Consider the following 24035-nt stretch of genomic DNA (forward strand, 5'->3'; position numbering starts at 1 on the left):
TTGATTTTGAGAATCTGCCGATACCGAGTCCCGATCCGATACTTTCGATACATAAAAAAAAAAGAAAAAGAAAAGGAAGAAACAGTGCAGAATGTTCCTTATTTTTTTATTTAATTACCTTTTCATTTTAAGTTTTAACAACAGATCACTTCTGTGAGGTAGCTTGAACAATCAAGCAATAAATAACACAAATTCTTCACTTTTGGACTTTATTGCAAATATAAAAAGTCTAATATAAAAACGGATAGCACTTCAACTTAAAATACCTGGCACGGGTCTATTTTGCCTCGGCCCCCAAAATGCTTAGATACGTCCCTGGGCATGGGACAGAGTTTTGAAGATGATCTGAATTGTATCAACTATATAAATACTACATGCTGATAAATTATTGCTTTATACAGGTACAAATGTGTAGTGGGATAAATCTACCTACATTTTATTTTTCTGAGAACTTTGATTTGTTTTCTTGGTTTTATTTTCCTATCTTCCTGTCCTGTCTGTCTCTGAGCTTCCTGCATCTCCCAGTCCTCCAGAAAAACTCCTGTCTGCTCCCTTCTTTTTCACCTCACAAGTAACTTTTTAACTAGCAGATCAAATTAATCTATTGACTGCAAAAAAAGCGGAGTGTGCGCTGCGCTGCCCGGCTGCGCCAGTGACAAGCGCTGCAGCGAGGGCAGCGAGAGTGCGTCCACACGTCATGCTCAAATACAGACAGAACTTACCAGAGAGAAAATGAAAGGACACGAATTACTGTGTGTTAATTGAAAATTTTTGGTGACGCCACTTAGAAACTTAGAAAATGTTACTGTGGCCAGGGCCGGATTATCATTGCAGGGGCCCCTGGGCACAATGTCGTCTTCCTCCTCTTGTCTCCTGTTTCCTTCTTTCTCTTGTCTCCTGTTTCCTTCCTCCTCTTGTCTCATGTGTCCTTCCTCCTCTTGTCTCATGTTTCCTTCCTCCTCTTGTCTCATGTTTCCTTCCTCCTCTTGTCTCCTGTCTCCTTCCTCCTCTTGTCTCCTGTCTCCTTCCTCCTTTTGTCTCCTGTCTCCTTCCTCGTCTTGTCTCCAGTTTCCTTCCTCGTTTTGTCTCCTGTTTCCTTCCTCATCTTGTCTCATGTCTCCCTCCTCCTCTTGTCTCCTGTCTCCCTCCTCCTCTTGTCCCCTGTTTCCTTCCTCCTCTTGTCTCATTTTCTGTTTCCTTCCTCCTCTTGTCTCATGTTTCCTTCCTCCTCTTTTCTCCTGTCTCCTTCCTCCTCTTTTCTCCTGTCTCCTTCCTCCTCTTTTCTTCTGTCTCCTTCCTCCTCTTGTTGTCTGTCTTCTTCCTCATCTTGTCTCCTGTCTCCTTCCTCCTCTTGTCTCCTGTCTCCTTCCTCCTCTTGTCTCCTGTCTCCTTCCTCCTCTTGTCTCATGTCGCAGGTCAATGATAGACTTTGTAGTTGTATCATCTGATCTGCGGCCGTATGTTTTGGACACCCAAGTGAAGAGAGGAGTGGAGCTGTCAACTGATCACCACCTGGTGGTGAGTTGGATCAGATGGCAGGGGAAGATGCCACGTAGACCTAGCAGACCCAAACGCATAGTGAGGGTCTGCTGGGAACGCCTGGCAGAAGAACCTGTCAAGAACATCTTCAACTCCCACCTCCGGCAAAGCTTTGACCGCGTCCCGAGAGCAGTGGGGGACATTGACTCTGAGTGGGCCTTGTTCCACTCTGCGATTGTTGAGGCGGCTGTTGCTAGCTGTGGTCGCAAGGTGGCCGGTGCCACTCGTGGTGGCAACCCCCGTACCCGCTGGTGGACACCAGAGGTTCGGGGAGCCATTAGACTGAAGAAGGAGGCCTACAGGGCGTGGCTGATCTGTGGGTCTCCGGGGGCAGCAGACAGGTACCGGATAGCCAAGCGGGGTGCAGCAGTGGCAGTTGCTGAGGAAAAATCTCGGGTGTGAGAGGAGTTTGGTGAGACCATGGAGAAAGACTATCGATCGGCTCCAAAGAGGTTCTGGCAAACTGTCCGGCGCCTCAGGAGAGGAAGGCAGCGACTCACTCACACTGTTTACAGTGGGGATGGGGAGCTGCTGACGTCAATTGGGGCTATAGTCGGACGGTGGAAGGAATACTTTGAGGAGCTCCTCAATCCCACCTACGCGCATTCTGAGGAGGAACCAGAGCCGGGAGACCTGGGGATGGACTGTCCAATCTCGGGGGCAGACGTTGCTGAGGTAGTCAAAGAACTACACAGCGGTGGAGCACCGGGGGCGGATGAGATTTGTCCTGGGTATCTCAAGGCTATGGATGTTGTAGGGCTGTCATGGTTGACATGTCTCTGCAACATTGCGTGGTCATCGGGGGGGGGGGGGGGGTGTTCCTGTGGCGTGGCAGACCGGGGTGGTGGTCCCCATCTTTAAGAAGGGTGACCTGAGGATGTGTTCCAACTATAGGGGGATCACACTCCTCAGCCTCCCTGGAAAGGTCTACTCCAAGGTACTGGAGAGGAGGGTCCGATCGATAGTTGAATCTCAGATTGAGGAGGAGCAATGCGGTTTTCGTCCTGGCCGAGGAACTGTGGACCAGCTCTATACCCTTGTAAGGGTGATGGAGGGGGCATGGGAGTTTGCCCAACCAATCCACATGTGTTTTGTGGATTTGGAGAAGGCTTATGACCGTGTCCCCAGGGGCACCCTGTGGGGGACGCTCCAGGAGTATGGGGTGGGTGGCTTTCTGTTAAGGGCCATTCAGTACCTTTACCAGAGGAGCGTGAGTTTGGTCCGCATAGCCGATAGTAAGTCGGACCCGTTCCCGATGAGGGTTGGACTCCGCCCTTTGTCACCGGTTCTGTTCATTACCTTTATGGACAGTAGGGCTGTCGCGGTTGAGGAATTCCCCCTGCAGTGATTCAGGGTGGCTTAATATTGCGGTGTGCGATATTATTGCAGCATTTTCTTTTTATTGCAGCACTATCTAAACATAATGTTTACACATTTAAAAAAGGTTAAAAATTGCCATGCCTTCTTTTATAACACTTTACTGAATGCAGATCAAAGGGCAGTAACAACACAGATCGCAGTAACGTTTGTTTCTCCGACAGTCGGAGTCCGACTGAACTTAAAAACAACAAAATTCAGGGGAAGGTTAAACTTTCAAATGCAAATTTTGCTGCAGCATCTAACAAATAAGAAACAAGTCCCCATTTTGTTTAGTTGTTTAAAATCAAGCATAAAAAATTACATGTGCCGGGCGCGGGGCACTATCATTTCACTTTCACTTTCACACACACAAATGACGGTGATTTATAGCTCGGTCACGTCCTTGTTACCCACAAGGAAAACCAGCATGTTAACCATATACGGTTTGAGAGAGGATCTGAGAGGGGTGGCAACATTTGCAGCAACACTGAAAACCCTCTTGGATGGTGCACTCGTTGCACTAAAAGCTGCGAGTTGTGAAGCGCGTTCCATCCGCGAGCCGCATCATCGCGCGGAAAGTGAATGCGTCAAGCATAAACCAAGCTTAAATCAGGCTTTACACACACGTACTTGCGTGCGACTGGCGAGCAAAGGGAATCTCTCCCGGTTGTTGCTCCACCATGTCAGGGGGGTTTCTTTAGGGTGGATGCATTCCTCCTGCAGGTAGCGAGTGAGCTCCAGCTCAGCTCAAACTCTCTTCGGGACGGTTGCAGAAGCAGTGCTTGTCCGGGACTTCAGCATGTCTCCGAGCGTTTATTTATTTATTTGCCGCTGGTGGCAGATCTGTCTCGGCCAAGGACTCTGGCTGCGCAGCAGCTGACGTACTGAAAACCAAAGTGCTCCCAAAGGAGCGAAGTAACGTTTCGTTTTGATACCAGTGCAGCCATCCTTCTCAACATGCATCATTGAGTTGAACCAAGTTCAGTAATCGCGGTGGCCCATGATGCAGCGCGGTGGGTTTCTTAATATTGCGATATTTCATTTTTGCGGTTACCGTGACAGCCCCAATGGACAGAATTTCTAGGCGCGGCCGTGGTGTGGAGTGTGTCGAGTTTGGTGGCAGGAGAATCTCGTCTCTGCTTTTTGCGGATGATGTGGTCCTCCTAGCTTCATCCACCTCTGACCTTCAGCTCTTGCTGGGTAGGTTCGTGGCCGAGGGTGAAGCAGCTGGGATGAGGATCAGCACCTCCAAATCTGAGACCATGGTTCTCGACCGGAAAAGGGTGGCTTGCCAACTCCGGGTCGGGAGAGAGGTCCTACCTCAAGTGGAGGAGTTTAAGTATCTTGGGGTCTTGTTCACGAGTGAGGGTAGGAGGGATCGGGAGATCGACAAGCGGATTGGTTCGGTGTCTGCAGTGATGCGGACGCTGAGCCGATCTGTCGTGGTGAAGAGGGAGCTGAGCCAGAAAGCCAGGCTCTCAATTTACCGGTTGATCTACGTCCCAATCCTCACCTATGGTCATGAGCTTTGGGTAATGACCGAAAGAACAAGATCGCGGATACAAGCAGCCGAAATGAGTTTCCTCCGTAGGGTGGCCGGGCTCAGCCTTAGAGATAGGGTGAGGAGCTCGGACATTCGGGAGGGACTCTGAGTAGAACCGCTCCTCCGGATCGAAAGGAGTCAGTTGAGGTGGTTTGGGCATCTGGTCAGGATGCCTCCTGGACGCCTCCCTGGGGAGGTGTTTCGGGCATGTTCTGCCGGCAGGAGGCCCCCGGGTTGACCCAGGACACGTTCGAGAGGTTACATCTCCAATCTGGTCCGGGAACGCCTTGGGGTCCTGCCGGAGGAGCTGGTGGAGAAGGCCGGGGAGAGGACGGTCTGGAGCTCCCTAGTTGAGATGCTGACCCCGCGACCTGGACCCGGATAAGCGGAGGAAGATGACGAGACGACAACTCTGCTGGGATTATTTAGAGCTGAGAGATGGTTGACGCACTCCAGACAGATGCGTCCTGAGAAAGGCCACAGTGACATTCTCAAAGTGTCGCCACCTCAAAAACAAATTTAACACACGATTGTTTATGTCGGCTCATATCGTTTTATATTTTCTGTCATTTATTTGTGCCTGATGCGTTTTACTGCTTTGGAGTGGATAACCTGTTTTGTCCTCCGGTGATTTCACCTCACCGGTGCGGCCGGTGCACGGTAGATCTTTTAGAACTGCAGTTCAAAGGTAACTCATAAGGTGAATATATATGAAGCCAGGTAGCAGTTTTTCTTTAGGATTGAGAGGAGATGCATGAAGATAATAAACAGACAGGACAGAAAAATAGTCAAATAAAAACAAGTTAGTTTTTGTACCTGGTGGTTGCAACAAACAGACACCATTGAAGGTAATCAGAAGTGAGGAACAGAAAATTAAATGATTATTTCAATGTTTAGAGCAGCAGGAACTCTGAGAGGCTGCAGGGGCATCAGTGAGTTTGCGGCCGCTGCGCAGGGGGAGGGGGGAGAGGGCTGAAGCAGGAACAGTAAAGATGCAAAATCTAACGTTGTTAAAAGAAATGTGTGTTAACTTAGAAAATGTGGGCGCAATTTTAGTTACTTCTCAACATTTTTCTCCAATGTTAAGACTGCTGCACAAAAAAAAAGAAAAAAAAAAAAAAGACTGCTGCTTGCGTGGGCCCCCTTGTGGCTGTGGGCCCCTGGGCCTGTGCCCAGTTTGCCCACATTATAATCCGGCCTTGACTGTGGCTGTGTGCAGAACGCTGCTGGAGTTCATGAATAATCAGCGGTCTGCCTGCTGTTCTGCTCAAAAGAATCCCCGTTACAATGAATCCATATAAATAATATAATGTAGACAGAAACTGGATCTATTTTGTGCTCCTTCTAGGTAAGTAAGGGCATTAGGGGAGCCTGACAACCTTTAAGGAGAACCAAGTTGCTCTCCTGTAATTTGAACCCAGTATCCAAATCCGGATCAGTCTGAAACCACGTGATCGGGGCCGATTTCCGATCATGTGATCGGATCGGGATATCCCTACTTAGTACGATATTTTATTACACCTACATCAAATGTAAACAAATTAAAGCAGCACAACAGCACTGGAGGGTCTGTGGGCAAATTAATGTAAACCATCTGCACATTTTTTGGTCATGTGACAATGTACAGCCCTTCTGGAGGTCAGTGGTTGGACTGATCGAAGGATTTCTTCAGTGTAAACTCCCCAGAGATCCACGCATATTGTACCTCGGCCTGATCCCGGAGTGCATGATTAGCAAAAAGGACATTTATATTTTCAAGATAATGTTGATTGCTGCAAAGAAAACCATCACCAGGAACTGGGGGAAGAGGGACCCACCGAAAGTGCAGCATTGGAGGGGCATTATAAAAGAAATTTATACAATGGAAAATTTAACATTTATACTGTGGCTAAAATTGGATACCTTTAACCGACAGTGGAAGAAATGGACTGTACAAAAAGACTCCTAAGAAAAGACTCAAAGGCTATGAGAACTTTTACCCCTTGTTTTTGTTCGTTCAAACTGTGTTGTGTTAAAAAAGAAAAAGTATAGAGAAAATAAAAATAAAAGCATACGTGAATCAGGAGAATTTATGCTACCACACAAAGTTTCATCAGTATCAATGGGAGAGGCAGGGGACACCATGGACAGGTCACCAGTCCATCACAGGGACACACAGAACCATCACAACCAGGGACAGTCTCCAATCAACGGGACTTGCATGTTTTATGAAAGCAGTGGTGCATCCAGGCCTCGTAAAATGGGGAAGTCCAGGAGAGGCACTTGCTTAGAAGAAAACGTCATGTCTATAGCGCCTCTCAAGATAAAAAATCATGAGGTGCTTCACAAAAACAAAAAATGTAAAAATATAAAAAAGCATTTAGAAAATGTTTGAAAATATATTTAAAATGAGCAAAAATAGACAATTGTGATTTAAAAAATGTTAAGAAAGAGAGAGAGTGAACAGGAAAGAGGGAAATCAGTGGATCCTGAGGAAGGTGGAATAGGTGGGGAGAGCAGAATAAAGAGAGAGGTTGAAGGTCATACAAAAGCCAGCTTGAACAAGTGAGTCTTCAGCTGCTTTTTAAAGGAGACCACTGAGTCCACTGATCTCAGGCTCAGGGGGAGAGAGGTCCAGAGTCTGGGGGCCACAGCAGCAAATGATCTGTCACCTTTGACCTTTAGCCTGGTGCTGCACAACCAGTAGGCTTTGATCACTGTACCTCAGGGACCTGCTGGGGGTGTAGGGACTAAGAAGATCACCAATGTAAGATGGTGCTTGTCCATGTAAGGCCCTAAAGACCAGAACCAGGATCTTGAAATGAACCCTGAAGTTGACTGGCAGCCAGTGAAGCTGGAGAAGAAGCGGGGTACACATGGTTGTGCTTTTCGTTATGGACGGGGGATCACCTCTCACTGTTTTTGCTTCCTATTGAATTTAGGAGCTCCACTTTTTGCCATGACCATTTTTCCTCCTCACTCTCCAAGACGTTTTGTGGCATTTGGAAAGCCACTTCTTGGAGTACTGCCTCCACCTGGTGGAGTGGGGACAGGGACCCTGAATACTATTTGTCACTATGAACAAATAACAAATGGTTTATAATAATAGACATGTTCATAGGCCTGGGGCTAGAACCAATAGTAATGGTGGATGCTGCCACCTACTGTTCTGGAACACCAAGCTTTTTGTGGATAATGGAAGTCGAGTTAAATGAAACTCAGTGGCAGAGCACATCAAACTCAATGGGTGGGATGTGCTATCCCACTCCCTAGACACACCACTGAGAAAGGAAGTCAAATCACTTGAAGACCCACATTTAAACATTCTAACTTCATACAGAAAAGCCACAGCTAGGAACTGAACCTCCACCCATCCATTTTTGTCCACTTGTCCAGAGTTGGGTCACAGGGGCAGTAGCCTAAGCAGAGGCCCAGACTTCCCCTTTCCTCCACCAGAGCCTTGCCACCTTATCAGTGACCTCAGCCCCAGAGATTAGAGAGTCAAACACAAAGTCACCAGACTCTGCTTCCTCAATGGAAGCGGTGGGACTGAGGAGGTCTTCCAAGTACTCCACCCACCAATCCATCCTCAACGTCCAAAGTCGAGGTCAGCAGCACACCTTTCCCACTATAAACATTGTTAGTAGTGCACTGCTTCCCCCTCCTGAGGATTTGAACGTGACCTGTGAGGCGAACATCGCTACCAACTGCGCTAGGTAAAACTGGTCAGGAGTGAAGAGTAGCATTTTAAAGAGACAATGTGTAGTTTTACGATTAATCTCTGGAAATATCCATTGGAATGTTGTTGAAAATGAATTAAATGATGTCCAGTTGTTGCAAAACATTATTGGCTTTGTAACATACAACCATAAAAATCAGGTGTAAAATACACGGGAGCGGGTCCGAGTCTCTGGGCAACGCCATGTTTCTTTCTACGGGAGCCTGTGAGGACAAAGTGCATTTAAACATTGTTGTTTTACACATTTACATCTTTGCTTGTTGCCGGTGATTAAAAGGAGTGTGGTGTGCTTGTCACTTTGCTGGAAGTTGTGCTCCCAGGGATTTTTGACCCTAATGGCTATCCGTTGGTAGACTTACTCAAGCACAAAAATGCAGACTGCTAATAATAATTTAGGTATGTACTGCCCCCCATCGCCAGGGAAAATACACACTGTGACTTTAAAATGGGACAAATTAGAATTAGACTTCGGAAAACACATTTCCCAGTTTGGTTCGTCTCTCAAGGAGCTCAGATCGTCTCCGTTCACAGAATAAAATCTTTCAACAGCAACTATTTATTGTTAACCTTGCTTGGATGTAAAAATATTGGTTTATTTCATTTTAAGCTTCAACACCTTGTCAGAAACCTTTGGAATCATGAAATGAAGACAAAATTAAAGCCATTTCTTCACTGTTACATCTGCAGAGAGACTACATCCCGTCTAAAACGGCACGGCTTTGTAACAATATCAAATGATCTGACACCGCCAAAGGTACATTTCTGTCCTTCAGAAAAAATCATTAGCAAGTACAAATGCGTCCATGCAGGAATGTCACCCGGAAGTGTTTCCGGTTTGACGAGAACAGCATCGGGAATGTTCCTACAGCTCAGGTAGACCAGGCATGGGGAACTGGCCAGCAAAGGCCTCCACCTCAGCTCTGATCTCAGCCACTCGCTGTTGGAACGTCTCTCCATTAACCAATGCCTGGATGAACTCCTTCAGAGGGGCTTTAGGATCCATGCTTCTCTGGATCTCCAACGTCAGCTCGATACCTGCAGGAGAGGAGAAAACATGGTAAAAAGACCTCCATTTGGTTTCTGAGCCCATTACTTCTGCTGCACACCGAGAACTTCAAGGTTTACCTCTGTGAATGAAGTGGGCCACCTTCTTGAAGTCATCCTGCACCAAGCCTCTGGAGGTCAGAGCTGGAGAACCAAACCTCAGACCACTAGGACGCAGCGCGCTCCGGTCTCCTACACCAAAACACCAATCAGAGGAACGAACTGGATGCTCATCTGTTTTTAAGGCCAGGCTCAAGACTCACCTTTTTAGTATAGCTTTAAGTGATTTTGATCTATTTTAGCCTGTTTTTACCATCTTTTATATATTTTATCAGTCTTTTATTTTTAATTAAATAACACATATTTTCCTACATATTTATTTTAACTTGTAATAATTATTAGTTTTAACCAGTCTTAATACTGTACAATATTTTATAAATTTAATTATATGTTTTCTACTTGGTTATCTTTTATCACTGTGTTTTATTTAGATTTTTATTTATCAGCTGTTTATGTTTAATTTGTTTCTTAACTGTTATCTTAGTCTCATTAGTAAACTAGTGTTTCCTATGTGGGGGCCGGTGGCCCCGGGGGCAGCGGTGGGCTGTGGCGGCCGGGGTGCTTCCATGTCTACTCTTGCCAAGGCTATTGCTGCCAGTCTTGGTGCTCCCGGTGCAGTTGGCTCCTTTGATGGCGTTTTTGTCTTCTTAGTATCTACTACATCTGCACTCAGCCAGCTGCCCTTTCTCTATTACGTGTGTCCGTGCGTGTGTGTGTGTGTGTGTGTGTGCGCGCGTGTGAGTTTGCATCTGCTTGGGACGGGATTGAGGGTGGGAGGAGAAAAACAAAGGGGATCTCTTATGTGAATCTGTGTGGGAGGGGTGGGAAACCGACTGCTGTCTGGTAGTTTTTAATATTGTAAAGCACTTAGAGCTGCATTTGTATGAAAATCGCTTCATAAATAAATTTTGATTGATTGATTGATTGATCTGTGGTTGCAAACGTCTGGATTTGCCGTCACCTTGAGCTGCTTTCTCTTCCCAACTGTACAGACGTAGCTCTACGGGTGTTTTGTAGTAAAGAGTGAGCTTGGAGCCAGCCTCGTCGCGGGAACGCGCATCACTCAACACAGCAACAGACTGAGTGAACAATTTGAAATGAGAGCTACAAGGCAACCGTTATGTTTGTTATCAGTATACCTCCTGAATCCATTTTTATTGATTTATCACAGAGCCGGGCAATAAAACGATAGCGATACATTTCAAAGTTACTTTTCCTTCAGAGACATTAGAGAACGTGTCGATAGAAGATCGATATGAAAATATAAAAAAAAAATGAACACCCAATCGTCCACGCTGGAAATGTGCCCCGCGGCTAATGTTTATGTAGCTTTAGCTCTGCTGCGGGTAACGGGTGATGTGGCTGGAAAAAACAAAAGCCCAGAAAGGGGCAGAACACATGATGGCGTTGAAAATAAGGGACCGAACAGTCCAGTCCGTTTGGATTTACACAAGTTCATCAGAATCTGTTGTGCCGCAGCTCATGGCTGCGCCGCTAGAGCAGACCTGGCAACCTTGTCAAAAATGTTTGAGCACCACTTGTGCAGCGTCTTTTCACGATGTAATCTCCCCATTCACTGGATGGAAAATTTTACACACACACACACACACACACACACACACACACACACACACACACACACACACACACACACACACACACACACACACACACACACACACACACACACACACACACACACACACACACACACACACACACACACACACCTCTTTCTCTTTGGTCGCAGATTTTTTATATTTTTCACTCAGATTTCAGCTTGAATATTCAACAGTGAAAGTAACGTCACGCGTTCACATTAGGGTTGTCACGGTAACCGGTGTAGCGGTAAACCCCGGTAAAAAAGTTGACAATAATAACCGTCTTGTTTTTTTTTTTTTTATTATCTCGGTGGGTTACCGTGGCTGCGGTGTAGGCGCGGTGACCCTTACCAGCCACCGTATCATCTGCTGAAGTTGCAAAACTTTCTTGAAGCTAAAGCTGAAATAATGGCCAAAGGAGGAGACGGCAGCGCTCAGGACATTTATTATCCCTCAAAGAAGACAAAGTGGGAAGTACGGGCATCTTTTGGATATTTGAAGAATGCCGAGGGACAGCTGATAGAAGACGGCTATCCTGTTTGCAGCACGTGCAGAAAAGTGTCTGTGAAAGGCAGCAACGCTTCAAATCTCATGACACATCTACGTGACCATCACCCACAACTCTACAGTCAATGCAAGGCAAGCTAACGTTAGCGTTTTAGCTAAAATGCGTGATCCGAGGATTTGGGTTGAGGGAGAACGCAACGAGTCGCTATATAAAGCAGCCGCAGCGCCGCTACCTGCATATAAACCGTGTCGCGGACACCGCCATGTTGAAATGACGCTATGCATTACGGGGCTCCCAGGGGCAGATAAGAGTTGGTCTCTCTCCGAGAATAATTATGAATTTAACAATGATTACTGCCTGATGACATTTTCCCACATCTGCAAAGCTCACTGGAAGGACACAAACCGAGGACAATATTTTCCTGATATAGGGTTTATTACTCAAGTAAGGGTAAAAAAAAGTATCTGATTAGAAGGCTACTTGAGTACTGAGTATCATCTGGTCTAATATTTTTAAATGATGACATCAAACAGACATAAAATAAGAAGTTATGGGCAAATATTGGTATTTTAAAGACTAAAGGGAAAATATGTAAACAAATAAACAACATAATTACAAAATAACACATTTTAGGCTAAATTTAGACACAAACTGAGGACAATATTTCCTGACATACAGGGTTTATTTAATTGTGTGAAAATGTAGCACGTTTAAAAAAAATACCGCGACAATACCGAAAACCGTGATAATTTTGGTCACAATAACCGTGAGGTTACATTTTCACACCGTGACAACCCTTGTTCACATTCACCAAAAGACGGCCGGTCCGGCCCGCTGACACACACGCGCGTGCAGAACTCAACTCGCGTATCCGCAGCTTTTCTGCGTAGTTTAGAGGGACGAGTTGTACCAGCGTAAATAGATGCCAAATTGCGTGCTGGCTACGCAAAATGCGTACAGGTTGGCGGGTCTGCTAGAGCTACTGTCAAAGCCATATCTCTCACCCCTATAACAGTTAGCTGCTTCTGGGACCCTGCTAGCCAAGCTCTGGGGTTACGACCACAGCACTGTCAACTTTAACTGCTCCTCTGCACCGCTGCAAGGGGTTTTGGACTCCGTCTCCTAATAATGCTAGAAAAGCTCTAGAGAAATGTTCAGTGGCTATACAGTTGTGGTCAGAAGTTTACATACACTTGTAAAAAATATAATATAATGGCTCTACTGAGTGTCCCGTTATTTCTAAAACTCTGATTTTTCTCTGATAGAGTGATTGGAACAGATACTTCTTTGTCACAAAAAGCATTCATGAAGTTTGGTTCTTTAATGTCTTTATTATGGGTTAACAGAGAAAAGTGATCACATTTGCTGGGTCACAAATATACATACAGCAACATGAACTAGCAATTTTGGTGACTTAGAAACGTGTCAGTGAACTGAGCTTCATAGCATGGCCTCTTAACTTCTTGTGAGTGATTATGAGTGACTACAGCTGGTGACTTCTCTTAGGCCAGGTAAATAGGGCTCATTGGATACAAATGCCCACAAATGCTACAATGGGAAAGTCAAAGGAGCTCAGCATGGATCTGAAAAAGCGAATTATTGACTTGAACAAGTCAGGAAAGTCACTTGGGGCCATTTCAAAGCAGCTGCAGGTCCCAAGAGCAACAGTGCAAACAATTGTTTGTAAGTATAAGGTGCATGGCACTGTTTCATCACTGCCAAGATCAGGAAGAAAACGCAAGCTATCACCTGCTGCTGAGAGAAAACTGGTCAGGAGGGTAAAGAGTGAACCAAGAATCACCGAAAAGCACATCTGCCAAGAATTAGAAGCTGCTGGAACACAGGTGTCATTGTCCACAGTCAAAAGTGTTTCGCATCTCCATGGACTGAGAGGCTGCCGTGCAAGAAGGAAGCCCTTGCTCCAAAAGCGGCACCTTAAGGCTCGACTGAAGTTTGCTGCTGATCACATGGACAAAGATAAGACCTTCTGGAGGAAAGTTCCGTGGTCAGACGAAACAAAAATCGAGCTTTTTGGCCACAATGCCCAGCAATATGTTTGGAGGAGAAAAGGTGAGGCCTTTAACCCCAAGAACACCATGCCTACAGTCAAGCATGGTGGTGGGATTATTATGCTGTGGGGCTGTTTTGCTGCCAATGGAACTGGTGCTTTACAGAGAGTAAATGGGATAATGAAGAAGGAGGATTACCTTCACATTCTTCAACATAACCTCAAATCATCAGTACGAAGGTTGGGTCTTGGGCGCAGTTGGGTGTTCCAACAGGACAATGACCCCAAACACACATCAAAAGTGGTAAAGGAATAGCTAAATCAGGCTAGAATAAGGGTTTTAGAATGGCCTTCCCAAAGTCCTGACTTAAACCCCATTGAAAACATGTGGACAGTGCTGAAGAAACAAGTCCATGTCAGAAAGCCATCAAATTTAACTGAACTTCACCAATTCTGTCAAAAGGAGTGGTCAAAGAATCAACCAGAAGCTTGCCAGAAGCTTGTGGATGGCTACCAAAAGCGCCTAATTGAAGTGAAAATGGCTAAGGGACATGTAACCAAATATTAGCACTGCTGTATGTATATTTGTGACCCAGCAAATGTGATCACTTTTCTCTGTTAACCCATAATAAAGACATTAAAGAACCAAACTTCATGAATGTTTTTTGTGACAAAGAAGTATCTGTTCCAATCACTCTGAGAAAAATCAGAGTTTTAGAAATAACGGGACACTCAGTAGAGCCATTATATTATATTTTTTACAAGTGTATGTAAACTTCTGACCACAACTGTAAGTAAGCCAGCTCCTTGTACATTATGATGGTGAATACACTAATAGACACAAACACACACCTGGACAGGTATTCTTATTACAAGCGATGGCACAAGCCTCCAGAACCTTTTCGGCTCGTCCTCCATCAGTTCCTTTATTACGCAAGTCCAGCAGGATTAGATGGTTGTCAGAACCACCTGCAGGAAAAAGGAGAAACAGACCAGCGCATTAAAAATGTCTGCGGCTGTGTTTTAAAGTTAGTTCACGTGACTCAACATCAACGCAGAATTAGGAATGAGACGATGTTGTTTTTTCCCTTACCGGTGACAATCTTGTAACCCAGATCCATTAGAGCGCCGGATAAAGCTTTGCAGTTGGCAAGAACCTGTGACTGGTAGGCCTTAAACTCTGGAGTCATCGCCTGTTTGAGAGCCACAGCCACACCTGACGAGGAAAAACATTTAGTTGATTGAGACTGATGCTGACAGAAGTCAACGGCCGTCAAGATGAAAGAGAAAATTCCAGAACAATGAGGACACCTGCAATCGCATGGTTGTGTGGTCCTCCCTGCAGCCCTGGAAACACGGCCTGGTTAATCAAAGACTCCAAGTTGTAGAGCGTCTCCTTTCCTTTGGCGTCTACGCTCCGTACACCTGATGGAGGGGGGGAGGAGTCAAACAGAAGCAAAATAAGATCTAGGGGTGCACTAAAGCTGATTCCACGTCTGTTTATACTCATAAAAGTGCTCCAATCCTACAGAACCTGATGGCATGGTGCAGTAATGCAGCATAAAATAAATCCAAACCACTTAAAGCAACACTAAAGAGTTTTAACACTTTAAGCCATTGCTTTCAAACTGGTTTTGGTGATTCTTCAACAATAACCGGGAGCAGCTTCACAGTGGACAGCACACTATAGCCAGCTGCTGGTGGGAGGTCTCTACCTGCTTTACGACAACAGGTGTTAACTGTGCCTATAGCTAATGTAAAGGCTAGCAGTCAGCTTTTCCAGTTCGACGACTGTCAACAAAAAGAGATGAAGTCGTTGGAGATGAAGCAAAGAGCTTAAAACATAGTGAACATCGGCGCAGCCTACGCTAGTTTGAGGGAGCTAAAGGAGGCTACAAAATCACAGACTGATGATGGCCTGGCTTTGTTGCTACTGGACTTGTAATCAACAATATTGTTTTGCCCAACAAGGTGGATCCTTTTACTTTGTGGTTTGTTTTAGTATTAGCCGGCTCATGTTGGTGTTAGCTCGTTGTTAGCGCCTGTATGTCAGCTGATGCTGCTTCTTTCTTTTTTTTTAAAGAAACACTAAAAAAGTTTTGCTTTAAAAAAAAAATCAGCGGCTGACATACAGTCACTGAGCAAATTGTTTAACAGCAGCATGACTTTAGGAAGTTTTTTTAAGGAGTGTAATGATGTGTTAGTACAGCGTGGGCCTGTACTATAAAGCTACGTTAAAACCAAGCACACCATTGTTTTTCTTGTGAAATTCCCAATAAGTTTGATGTGTCACATGACCATCTTCCTATTGAAAAAAACAAAAGTTGGACCCAAGATGGCCGACTTCAAAATGGCCACTATGGTCACCCATCTTGAAAAGTTTGCCCCCTTACATATACTAATGTGCCACAAACAGGACGCTACTATCTCCAACCACTCCCATTTTATTAAGGTGTATCCATATACATGGGGCGACGGTGGCACAGGAGTTAAGTGCTCGCCCCGTAATCGGAAGGTTGCAGGTTCGAGCCCCGCTCAGTCTGTTGCTGTCGTTGTGTCCTTGGGCAAGACACTTAACCCACGTTGCCTGCTGGTGGTGGTCGGAGGGACCGGTGGCGCCAGTGCTCGGCAGCCTCGCCTCTGTCAGTGCGTCCCAGAGCAGCTGTGGCTATATTGTAGTTCATCCCCACCAGTGTGTGAATGTGTGTGTGAATGGGTGAATGACTGGTTGTGTTGTAAAGTGCCTTGAGGGGTTCCAGGACTCTAGAAGGCGCTATATCAAACACAGGCCATTCACCATATAAATGGCCCACCCTGCACACTTATTAATACTCGAGTACTCAAATGTAACTAATACAGTGTATGATGGCCTCCTTGGTCGTTTCCTTTATACCTTTCCTATAAAAGATGAGTCCAGCACGGCAGCCGCGCAGCGTCTTGTGAGTCGTCGTGGAAACGATGTCACAATGCTCAAAGGGTGAGGGCACCACTCCGGCAGCCACTAGTCCACTGATGTGAGCCATGTCCCCCATCAGGTAGGCGCCATTCTCACCAGCAATCTGCTTCAAGCGGGCGTAGTCGAGGTTGCGAGAATAACAGCTTACTCCTTAAAAGGGAGGAAAAGTTGTAAGTTTCTCTTGTGCAAGTATAAAGGATCATCAGATATGTTAAAGGCCCCCTGTGATAAATCCATTGAAGTCACGATGAAGAAATGTGACTCTTTAGCGCCGTGCAGTTCAGAGAAAGTATTGCAGCTACGGTGGCCCACTCGTGAGATTGACCGTATAATCAGTTTGTAACCTGTGTAGCCTAACCCAAACGAAGCTTAAAACAAGCTACTCGACGTCTTTAAAAAAGCATTTATAATTATGACGGTTTTATCAGCCTACCAGTTCTGAAGGAAGCAGCTAGTTCTGTTAGATCTTGAAGCTGTCACGATTCGCACACAGAGGAGGGGTGACGTCAGCCGGGAGGTCAGGTGTTGTGAGAAATTGTGTTCTCCTGAAATATTCTGTCCCCCCGTGTCGGGAGATCGCACTTCAGGCTATTTTCACAACATTTGTGATAAACCTTTACGGTAAAAATGATGTAATGTAATGTAATAATGTTATGCTTGTGATTTTTTATCTATATTTCCTCCTAAAAACAATAAAAAAGATACAGTAAAAACTTTCTTGTTCACTCTTTTGCAGCAAGCTTAATTATCATTTTTGAAAGTTATTTAAAAAGATGTAATCTCACTCAGTTTAACATCTTTTATTTGAGGTAGTTTAGTCCTCATTGTGGACAATAAGTTCTGTGGATTTGGAAATATTTGCCCTTGACTGCCTGAGGGAAACAGAATATTTCAGGGGAACATAATTTCCCACATCACCCGTTTCACATGGATCACAGCGCCTCGATGTAAACAAACTGGCTGCCGCTACCAGCTTATATGGATATGGAGCGATCACTGGCTGGTCGTTAGCCACGGCTGGTTCAGGAGTGTTGGTGAGCCGTGGACACGCTGTGGACATCAAGTGAACAACGCTGACTTAGCCACCAGCTAATCATGTCTCACAGCTGGCGTGGTGGAGATGGACGTCACGAGCTACTGGTTAGCCATGGCTAGCGCCGGGGAGACGCTGTGTATGCTGCGCTTAAACTCCAAGGGATTACCAGCAAAAGGAGACCCAAGTCTAATTCTAACGTTTGAGAAGAAGCCCTCTGAGTCGGAACGTCTCAGTAAGGCGTGGAGAACTCTGTTAACTGTTCTGTGACTGTTAAGAGTGTTGTGGAGATAAACAACGCTGATTTAGCCACTGGCTAGCAGACGCGCGCTGGAGCGTGTTGGGAGAGACGGCAGGCTGCGGGAAGAGAGGAGACTTGAGTAGAAGGACTTTGGAACGAACACGTTGGGACCGGATCGGGAGTTCTGGTACTAGGAAAAGACGAATGAGCAACTTGTGGTGAGTTTGGAAGTAGGGCTGAACGATCTATTGTTTTTGGACCGAAATTGCGATTTCAAACGGCACAATCACGTGACCGTCAAAGCTGCGGTTTTGACTGATCCAGGATCAGTTGTGTAACTTTTTTTTTTATCATCTGGGGTTTTCCCCCTGTGTTATGGCGTTGGCAAAAGCCAGCGCAGGGTGGGGTGTACCATCCAGAGCCGAGCCCAACTCCACAGCTGCCAGAGCTGCATGTTCAGGTTATTTTCCCTGTTTTATGTTCCCACACACAGCGCTGCTAGCGCCGATAATAATGAGCCCGGGACAGAGAGAGAGAGAACGTAGGGGGTAAGGGAGAGAGAAAGAGACTCCTCCCACTTCAGAGGGTTCAGGCCGATTTCTAAAGCTCGGTTTATGCTTCATCAGCGCGAGTGCGAAGTCGCGCACTTTAGTTGACTCGAAAGCTCAACTTCTCTTTTAAAAATGGTTTGAATGTTTCTGACGGCACACGTTAGCTCAAACAAGCTAAGGTGTCAGAATGCGTGCGTCTCTCTCACGGAGCTGACGTTTTAGTGAGGATTAACTATCGGACGGCTTCGGCCTGCCGCGGTAACGCAGGGAAAACTGTTTATTTAATACATGTAAAAGCTGTTCCTACCTACAGATCTCCTCCATGCATTTCTGGAGTAGAACATGTTTTTATAAAGCTCCTCTCTAGATAAAAAGCACAAGATGCTTCACAAACACATAAAAAAAGGTTATAATGGGAGAAAATATTAATAGCTTTAACGGTTTTTATTGTATGATTAAATAGTAAATATTATTGTGAATGATTTGTTGTACTAGATTAGAAACTAGACCATCTTTTCACTTCATCTACAGGAAGGCTTGGCAGGCTAATGTTGGATCTTTGTTTGCAGAAAATCGTGAATTGTACCAAAATCGCAATTTCTGCGAAAAAAGTTGCAATTCAATCTTTTTCTAAAATCGTTCAGCCCTATTTGGGAGTCAGAGACACTAATCGGAGGCTGGTGTCCAGATAATAGCGGGCGGGGATCTGAACATATGCAGCTTCAGGGTCTGAAATAAAATTTTTGACTCACCGGCCAAGTTGGCTGGTAGATGATGAAAATCTACCGGCCAAAATTCTGAATGATTTAGATCTACCTAAAGCATGTTATTCTATATTATGTTGATTCCAAACAGAGTGACAAAATAATTAAAATATCAATTAATAAGAAAAACAACTCTTGTCATTTTACTATGTATTTATTTTTTAGAGATGTTTTTATGAACTCTTTAATTGAAATCTAGTCAGACTCCGTGTTTTCTCTGACATAGCCATTAGCGCCGAGACCGTGGGTGTCACCAGTAGACTCAGATTGAGCCCGGGACATGGATGTGCAGGCAATATGGCATTTGCTGTTCTCATGTTCTCGAATAGTCTCAAGCTTCATTGTCTTATTTCCTATGACAAACGAGTTGTTACAGTTATTCTCTCGAGCGTGCTGGCGGCAAATGGTGCAGCCCATTTGCGCAGATTCTGGTTCATAATGTAGCCATTGTCTCACGACTCCGCCATCTCCAGTTCGCCACTTTTCACAAAATCTTCTGGTTGCCACTGGTCCTGGTGGTTTTTCTTCCAGTTCGACGAGTTTTCTTTTGGAAGGCTGGCTGACTCCGGTTAAAAACAGCCACATTTCACCGCCAGTTTTAACAAGAAGCTAACTGCTAACTTGATAAACTGATTGAATGGGATAGGCGGAAATGAAGTTGGATGCAGTGCTCACGTTTCGCGTACGTTGCATGCAGGCGGGAGGAGTATCACAGAAATCAATGGAAGATGACTGATAAAAATAACTAATTTGGTGCAAACATTTACTCGCTATGTGGCAGACAGAGCTCAAAAATTTACTCGCCAAATGGAGCAATTTGCTCGCATTTGGCGAGTGTTAATTTCGGACCCTGTGCGGCTTCCTTTGTTAGACATGTTAGACATGAAGAACTGACACCTTTTATGTGTGTTTTGATTTAGTTGTTTTTTATGTCAACAAGTACAGCAACGGTGCAGCTATTTTCTGTTTCTTAGTTGAATTGGCAGACCTCATGCTTCCAGGGCGCACTGCTGCCCTCTGCTGGTTCTTTCAGGTTACAGTCTCAGTCCAAACGGGTAAGGTGGAGCTCGTATGTCTCTAACCAGCTACTGTATTTTAAGATAGAGCGTCGACCACAGTTTATGTATATAAAAACGTATAATTTCATGTTGAGAGGGCTATTTAGAATTGATACTGGTGAGAAATATTAGCGGAAAAGGACAAGTTTGTGAACTGGAAACACAGGATTTGATAGTAAACAGGTAAAAATATCACACACTGGGCCTTTAAAGAACCTGCGATGATGAGCCTGGGGTGGAAGAGCCGCGCGTTTTCCTGCAGTCGATCATAATCAATGTAGCCAGTTTCTGGGTTCACCTGAGAACAGACACAGCAGACGCTAACAAAGGACCAGGGTACCCCTCAGAGCCACATCTGAAACAAACCAAGCTGATTCATCACAGATCTAAATTTTTTTTAACCACACGAACTTTAACCTTGAATTCATGTAAACAAGCTGCACAAATTGCATCACCAGTAGTAAATAATTAACTACTTCCACACTACAGTCAGACCTTTACGGGAACATGGAAGGTCTGAGATCAGATCCCCTCTAACTCCTGATGGTCTACTTCTTGTCCTTCGTGAACACTTGGTTCTCATTAACATACATAATAACATACAGTGATACAGCCATAATTATAATGATATAATTTAATAATATAGCGATATAGTTACCCTTTGGGTTTGCGGTTAAATGACCTCAAGGCTGCTGGTTTTTAAACCATAATTAAATGTTTTTTTTTGTCCAAGTTAACAAAATCACTCAAAACTTTAAAAAGCTTCCTTCAACATTCCTGAATGTTAAAAATATACATGTTAAAGCACCTTATATGGCATAGACTCAAAGAAGATGGATGTTGCAGATATTTTCTTCTTATCAGTCATGAATCCGTGTGTCAGGTGACCCCCATCAGGAAGATCCAGACCCATGATCCTGCCATGTGGCTCCACAACAGCCGTATAGATGGCAAAGTTAGCAGGAGAACCTTAAAGAGAACCACATCAAGACCAAAATATGAATCAAGAACAGAGTAAGGAAGTGTGGAGCTACACGACGCATCTGTGTCTGGTACCTGAGTATGGCTGCACGTTGACTCCCCATTTATCAGCATCCAGACCAAAGGCCTCCAGCGCTCTCTTCTGACAAAGACGCTCTAGCTCATCAACATGCTCTGTTCCACCATAATACCTGTTAATCAGTAAATCTGTATTTATCAATCTAACATCTTTTCTTAAAAACTGATCCAACCAGATTTGGCTGTGCACCTCTGTCCAGGATACCCCTCAGAGTATTTATTGTTCATGCAGGAACCAAGAGCCTCGAGAACAGCTCTGCTGGCGAAGTTTTCAGACGCTATGAGCTCCAGACCGTATATCTGTCTGTGCTTTTCCTTTTTAATGATGGAAAACACCTGAAAAACAACAAAGTCATCAATCCACAATAAGAAATCGTCCACAGAACTAAAATAAAGTATTGTTATATTAAAGATCACAAACCTCAGAGTCATTGACGGCCAGAGGCTCCAGCAGCATCTTGTTGTGCGAGTCCCAGGTTTCTTTGCTCACACTGTGGCCGTTTGTTAGAGACATGGCTGCTGCTGACTACCTGTCACACGTGGAGGTAATCTAAAAGAGATGGTAATCTTCAAGGATTACACCACAGATATAAATACATAAAACTGTACAAGTTTTGTAAGAGAGTTGCTGCAAGTCAGTCATTAGTATAACTTATAACTCTTCTTTTAGACTTTGTAAAGCCTGAAATAAAATGCCCCATAATGCAAAATCAGACTAGCTGTAAGAAAGAAGTGTTGCACCCTCTCAGCTGTGGTCTGATGCTGCCTCAACAGTTAACCTGTGTCTCATTGCATAAATCTGTAACCTAAAAACCTGCCAAAATTCTTATCTGCGTGGAAACGCTCTATAAAGTTAGATCCGTAGTGTGTCTGAAGCGGTTTGTTCCGTCTAACCAGATAAAACTCTGCACATGGCAGTCATGCTGTGTCAAAATCAACACACAGGTCCGATTGTGTCAACCCGGTCAAACCTGAATGGTGGGCTGCGGAAAAAAGTCACACGAGTTTAAAAATAGATATTTAAATAAGGTCAAAATAAGTTAGCAAAACTGTTTAACCAACTACAACAGCTAAAGCTAGTGCCATTTGCCAGCAATACCAACGTTTAACATTCTTTTCATTACATTTATTTGCTGAACACAAAGAGGCGTAACTTACTATTTAGTATTGGAGAATCACGCCGCGCCGATCAGCTCAACTGGAATCAGCAGATCTCCAGACTAGACTCCTCCCACCACAGAGCAAAGTCCGCGAAACTTTCTACCAATCAGCGCTCGGGTATATTCTTCTTCGCGGCTTTAAAAGCTGCACGTCCGCCGCATTACCGCCATCTTCAGCTCAAAATCTAAATCGTTGCAATGTTGCAGCGTTATTTTTGACATTTCATGTGTAAAATACGTTAAAAATCAAGTGTAAGAAACTTCTCAGTCCTGAGTGGGAAAAAAGAAAGAAAGAAAGAAAGAAAGAAAGAAAGAAAGAAAGAAAGAAAGAAAGAAAGAAAGAAAGAAAGAAAGAAAGAAAGAAAGAAAGAAAGAATCACGAGGCAATTCTAAATGAGAAAAGTTTTTAAACTGTGATAAAAAATAATAATGGAAGGAAAGGGAGAGAGAAAATGAGTAGGAAAGAGGGAAATCAGTGGATCTGGGGAAAGGCGGAATTAGAAAGAGCAGAATAAGAAAAGGGTGGTGACAAAGGTCAGCTTATTAAAAAAACTGATATTGCAATACTAGCAAAACACAGCATAATATGAATTACTGTGTAGAGGTTTGTGCAAAGGTAAATCTGAAAACACATTAAAGTTCATTAACTTATTTAGATTTTTAAAAATGTAAAGGTAACACAGAACACAAGTATATTTCAGAAGAATGATAAATGATAAATGACCCGCACTTGTATAGCGCCTCTCAGAGTAAGGACTCCAAAGCGCATTACACTACAGTGTATCATTCATCCATTCACACACTGATGGTGATGAGCTACGATGTAGCCACAGCTGCCCTGGGGCGCACTGACAGAGGCGAGGCTGCCGAGCACAGGCGCCACCGGTCCCTCTGACCACCACCAGCAGGCAAGGGGGGTTAAGTTCCTTGCCCAAGGACACAACAGCAGAATTCTCTGGCCGGAGCCGGGATCGATCCTGCAACCTTCCGATTACTGGACAATCCGCTCAACCTGTTGAGCTACTGCTGCCCCAAGAACATGTATAAGTGTGTGTTTATAGTCTCATCCGAATATCATCCTTTTTACTCTGCTCATCCGGGGTCGGGTCACAAGGGCAGCAGCCTAAGGTGAGAGGCCCAGACTTACCTCTCCCCAGCCACTTGGGCCAGCTCCTCCAGGGGAATCCCAAGGTGTTCCCTGGCCAGGCGAGATTCATAATCCCTCCAGTGTTTCCCGGGTCTTCTTTTAGGTCTCCTGCCGGTTGGACGTGTCCAGAAAACCTCACCAGGGAGGCGTCTAGGAGACACCTCAACTGGCTCCTCTCGATGTGGAGGAGCAGCGGATCTACTCCAAGCCCCTCCCAGATTACAGAGATTCTAACCCTATCTCTAAGAGAGAGCACAGCCACCCTGTTAAGAAAACTCATTCTGGCTGCTTGCATCTACAATCTCATTCTTTCGGTCACTACCCAAAGCTTGTGACCATAGGTGAAGGAAAGTAGTGACCGGTAAATTAGGCTTATACTTAAATTAGGATTATAGTATCCTGTGACATCTAATCATGAATGAAGGGTTTGGCTATAGGGGAGGAGATCATTTGCTGTAAACGATTAACAAGATCAGTCATATCTATATAATGGAACAAGATCTTTTAAGTAATTTAAACATAGCCTTGTACATTGGGGTTAATATTGTATGCTATTTATTTATATTTACTAAATTGAAACAAAGCCAAAATGGAAAGGTTTTGAGTAAAAATAAATACTATATCCATTCTTCCTGCCTCCATAGAATTTCATGGGGAAAGTACCAGGCAGATGCTGCTGAGGAGAA

At 44.7% G+C, this 24035-nt stretch overlaps 1 protein-coding gene across 2 annotated transcripts; it reads right to left on the reverse strand.

Moving 5' to 3' along the window:
- Positions 1-8731: 8731 nt before the first annotated feature.
- Positions 8732-22311, reverse strand: shmt1 (serine hydroxymethyltransferase 1 (soluble)). 2 transcript variants are annotated; one of them, XM_015945386.3, is made up of 12 exons: positions 22201-22311; positions 21464-21592; positions 21233-21378; positions 21040-21155; positions 20792-20952; positions 20200-20281; positions 16274-16486; positions 14692-14805; positions 14474-14596; positions 14233-14349; positions 9285-9395; positions 8732-9194 (listed from the first exon to the last, which is right to left on the reverse strand). In XM_015945386.3, exons 2-12 carry the CDS (start codon positions 21554-21556, stop codon positions 9022-9024), a joined length of 1449 nt encoding a protein of 482 aa, XP_015800872.1. In that variant the 5' UTR covers positions 21557-21592; positions 22201-22311; the 3' UTR covers positions 8732-9021. The 2 variants fall into 2 exon arrangements, with proteins under 2 accessions (XP_015800872.1, XP_015800873.1); XM_015945387.3 differs by having other exon boundaries at positions 21464-21609; positions 22201-22266.
- Between the last annotated feature and the right edge of the window lie 1724 nt (positions 22312-24035).

This window comes from Nothobranchius furzeri, chromosome 12 (genome assembly GCF_043380555.1).
Source record: "Nothobranchius furzeri strain GRZ-AD chromosome 12, NfurGRZ-RIMD1, whole genome shotgun sequence".
In the NCBI taxonomy this organism is placed as follows: Eukaryota; Metazoa; Chordata; class Actinopteri; order Cyprinodontiformes; family Nothobranchiidae; genus Nothobranchius; species Nothobranchius furzeri.

Excerpts from the sequence above, each read along its gene's own strand:
- shmt1 (XM_015945386.3), bottom strand. The coding sequence starts at position 21,556 with ATGTCTCTAACAAACGGCCACAGTGTGAGCAAAGAAACCTGGGACTCG. Across the intron at positions 21,379-21,463 it reads TGGCCGTCAATGACTCTGAG|GTGTTTTCCATCATTAAAAA; the intron begins GTTTGTGATCTT and ends GTTGTTTTTCAG. Across the intron at positions 9,195-9,284 it reads GGCCCACTTCATTCACAGAG|GTATCGAGCTGACGTTGGAG; the intron begins GTAAACCTTGAA and ends CCTCTCCTGCAG.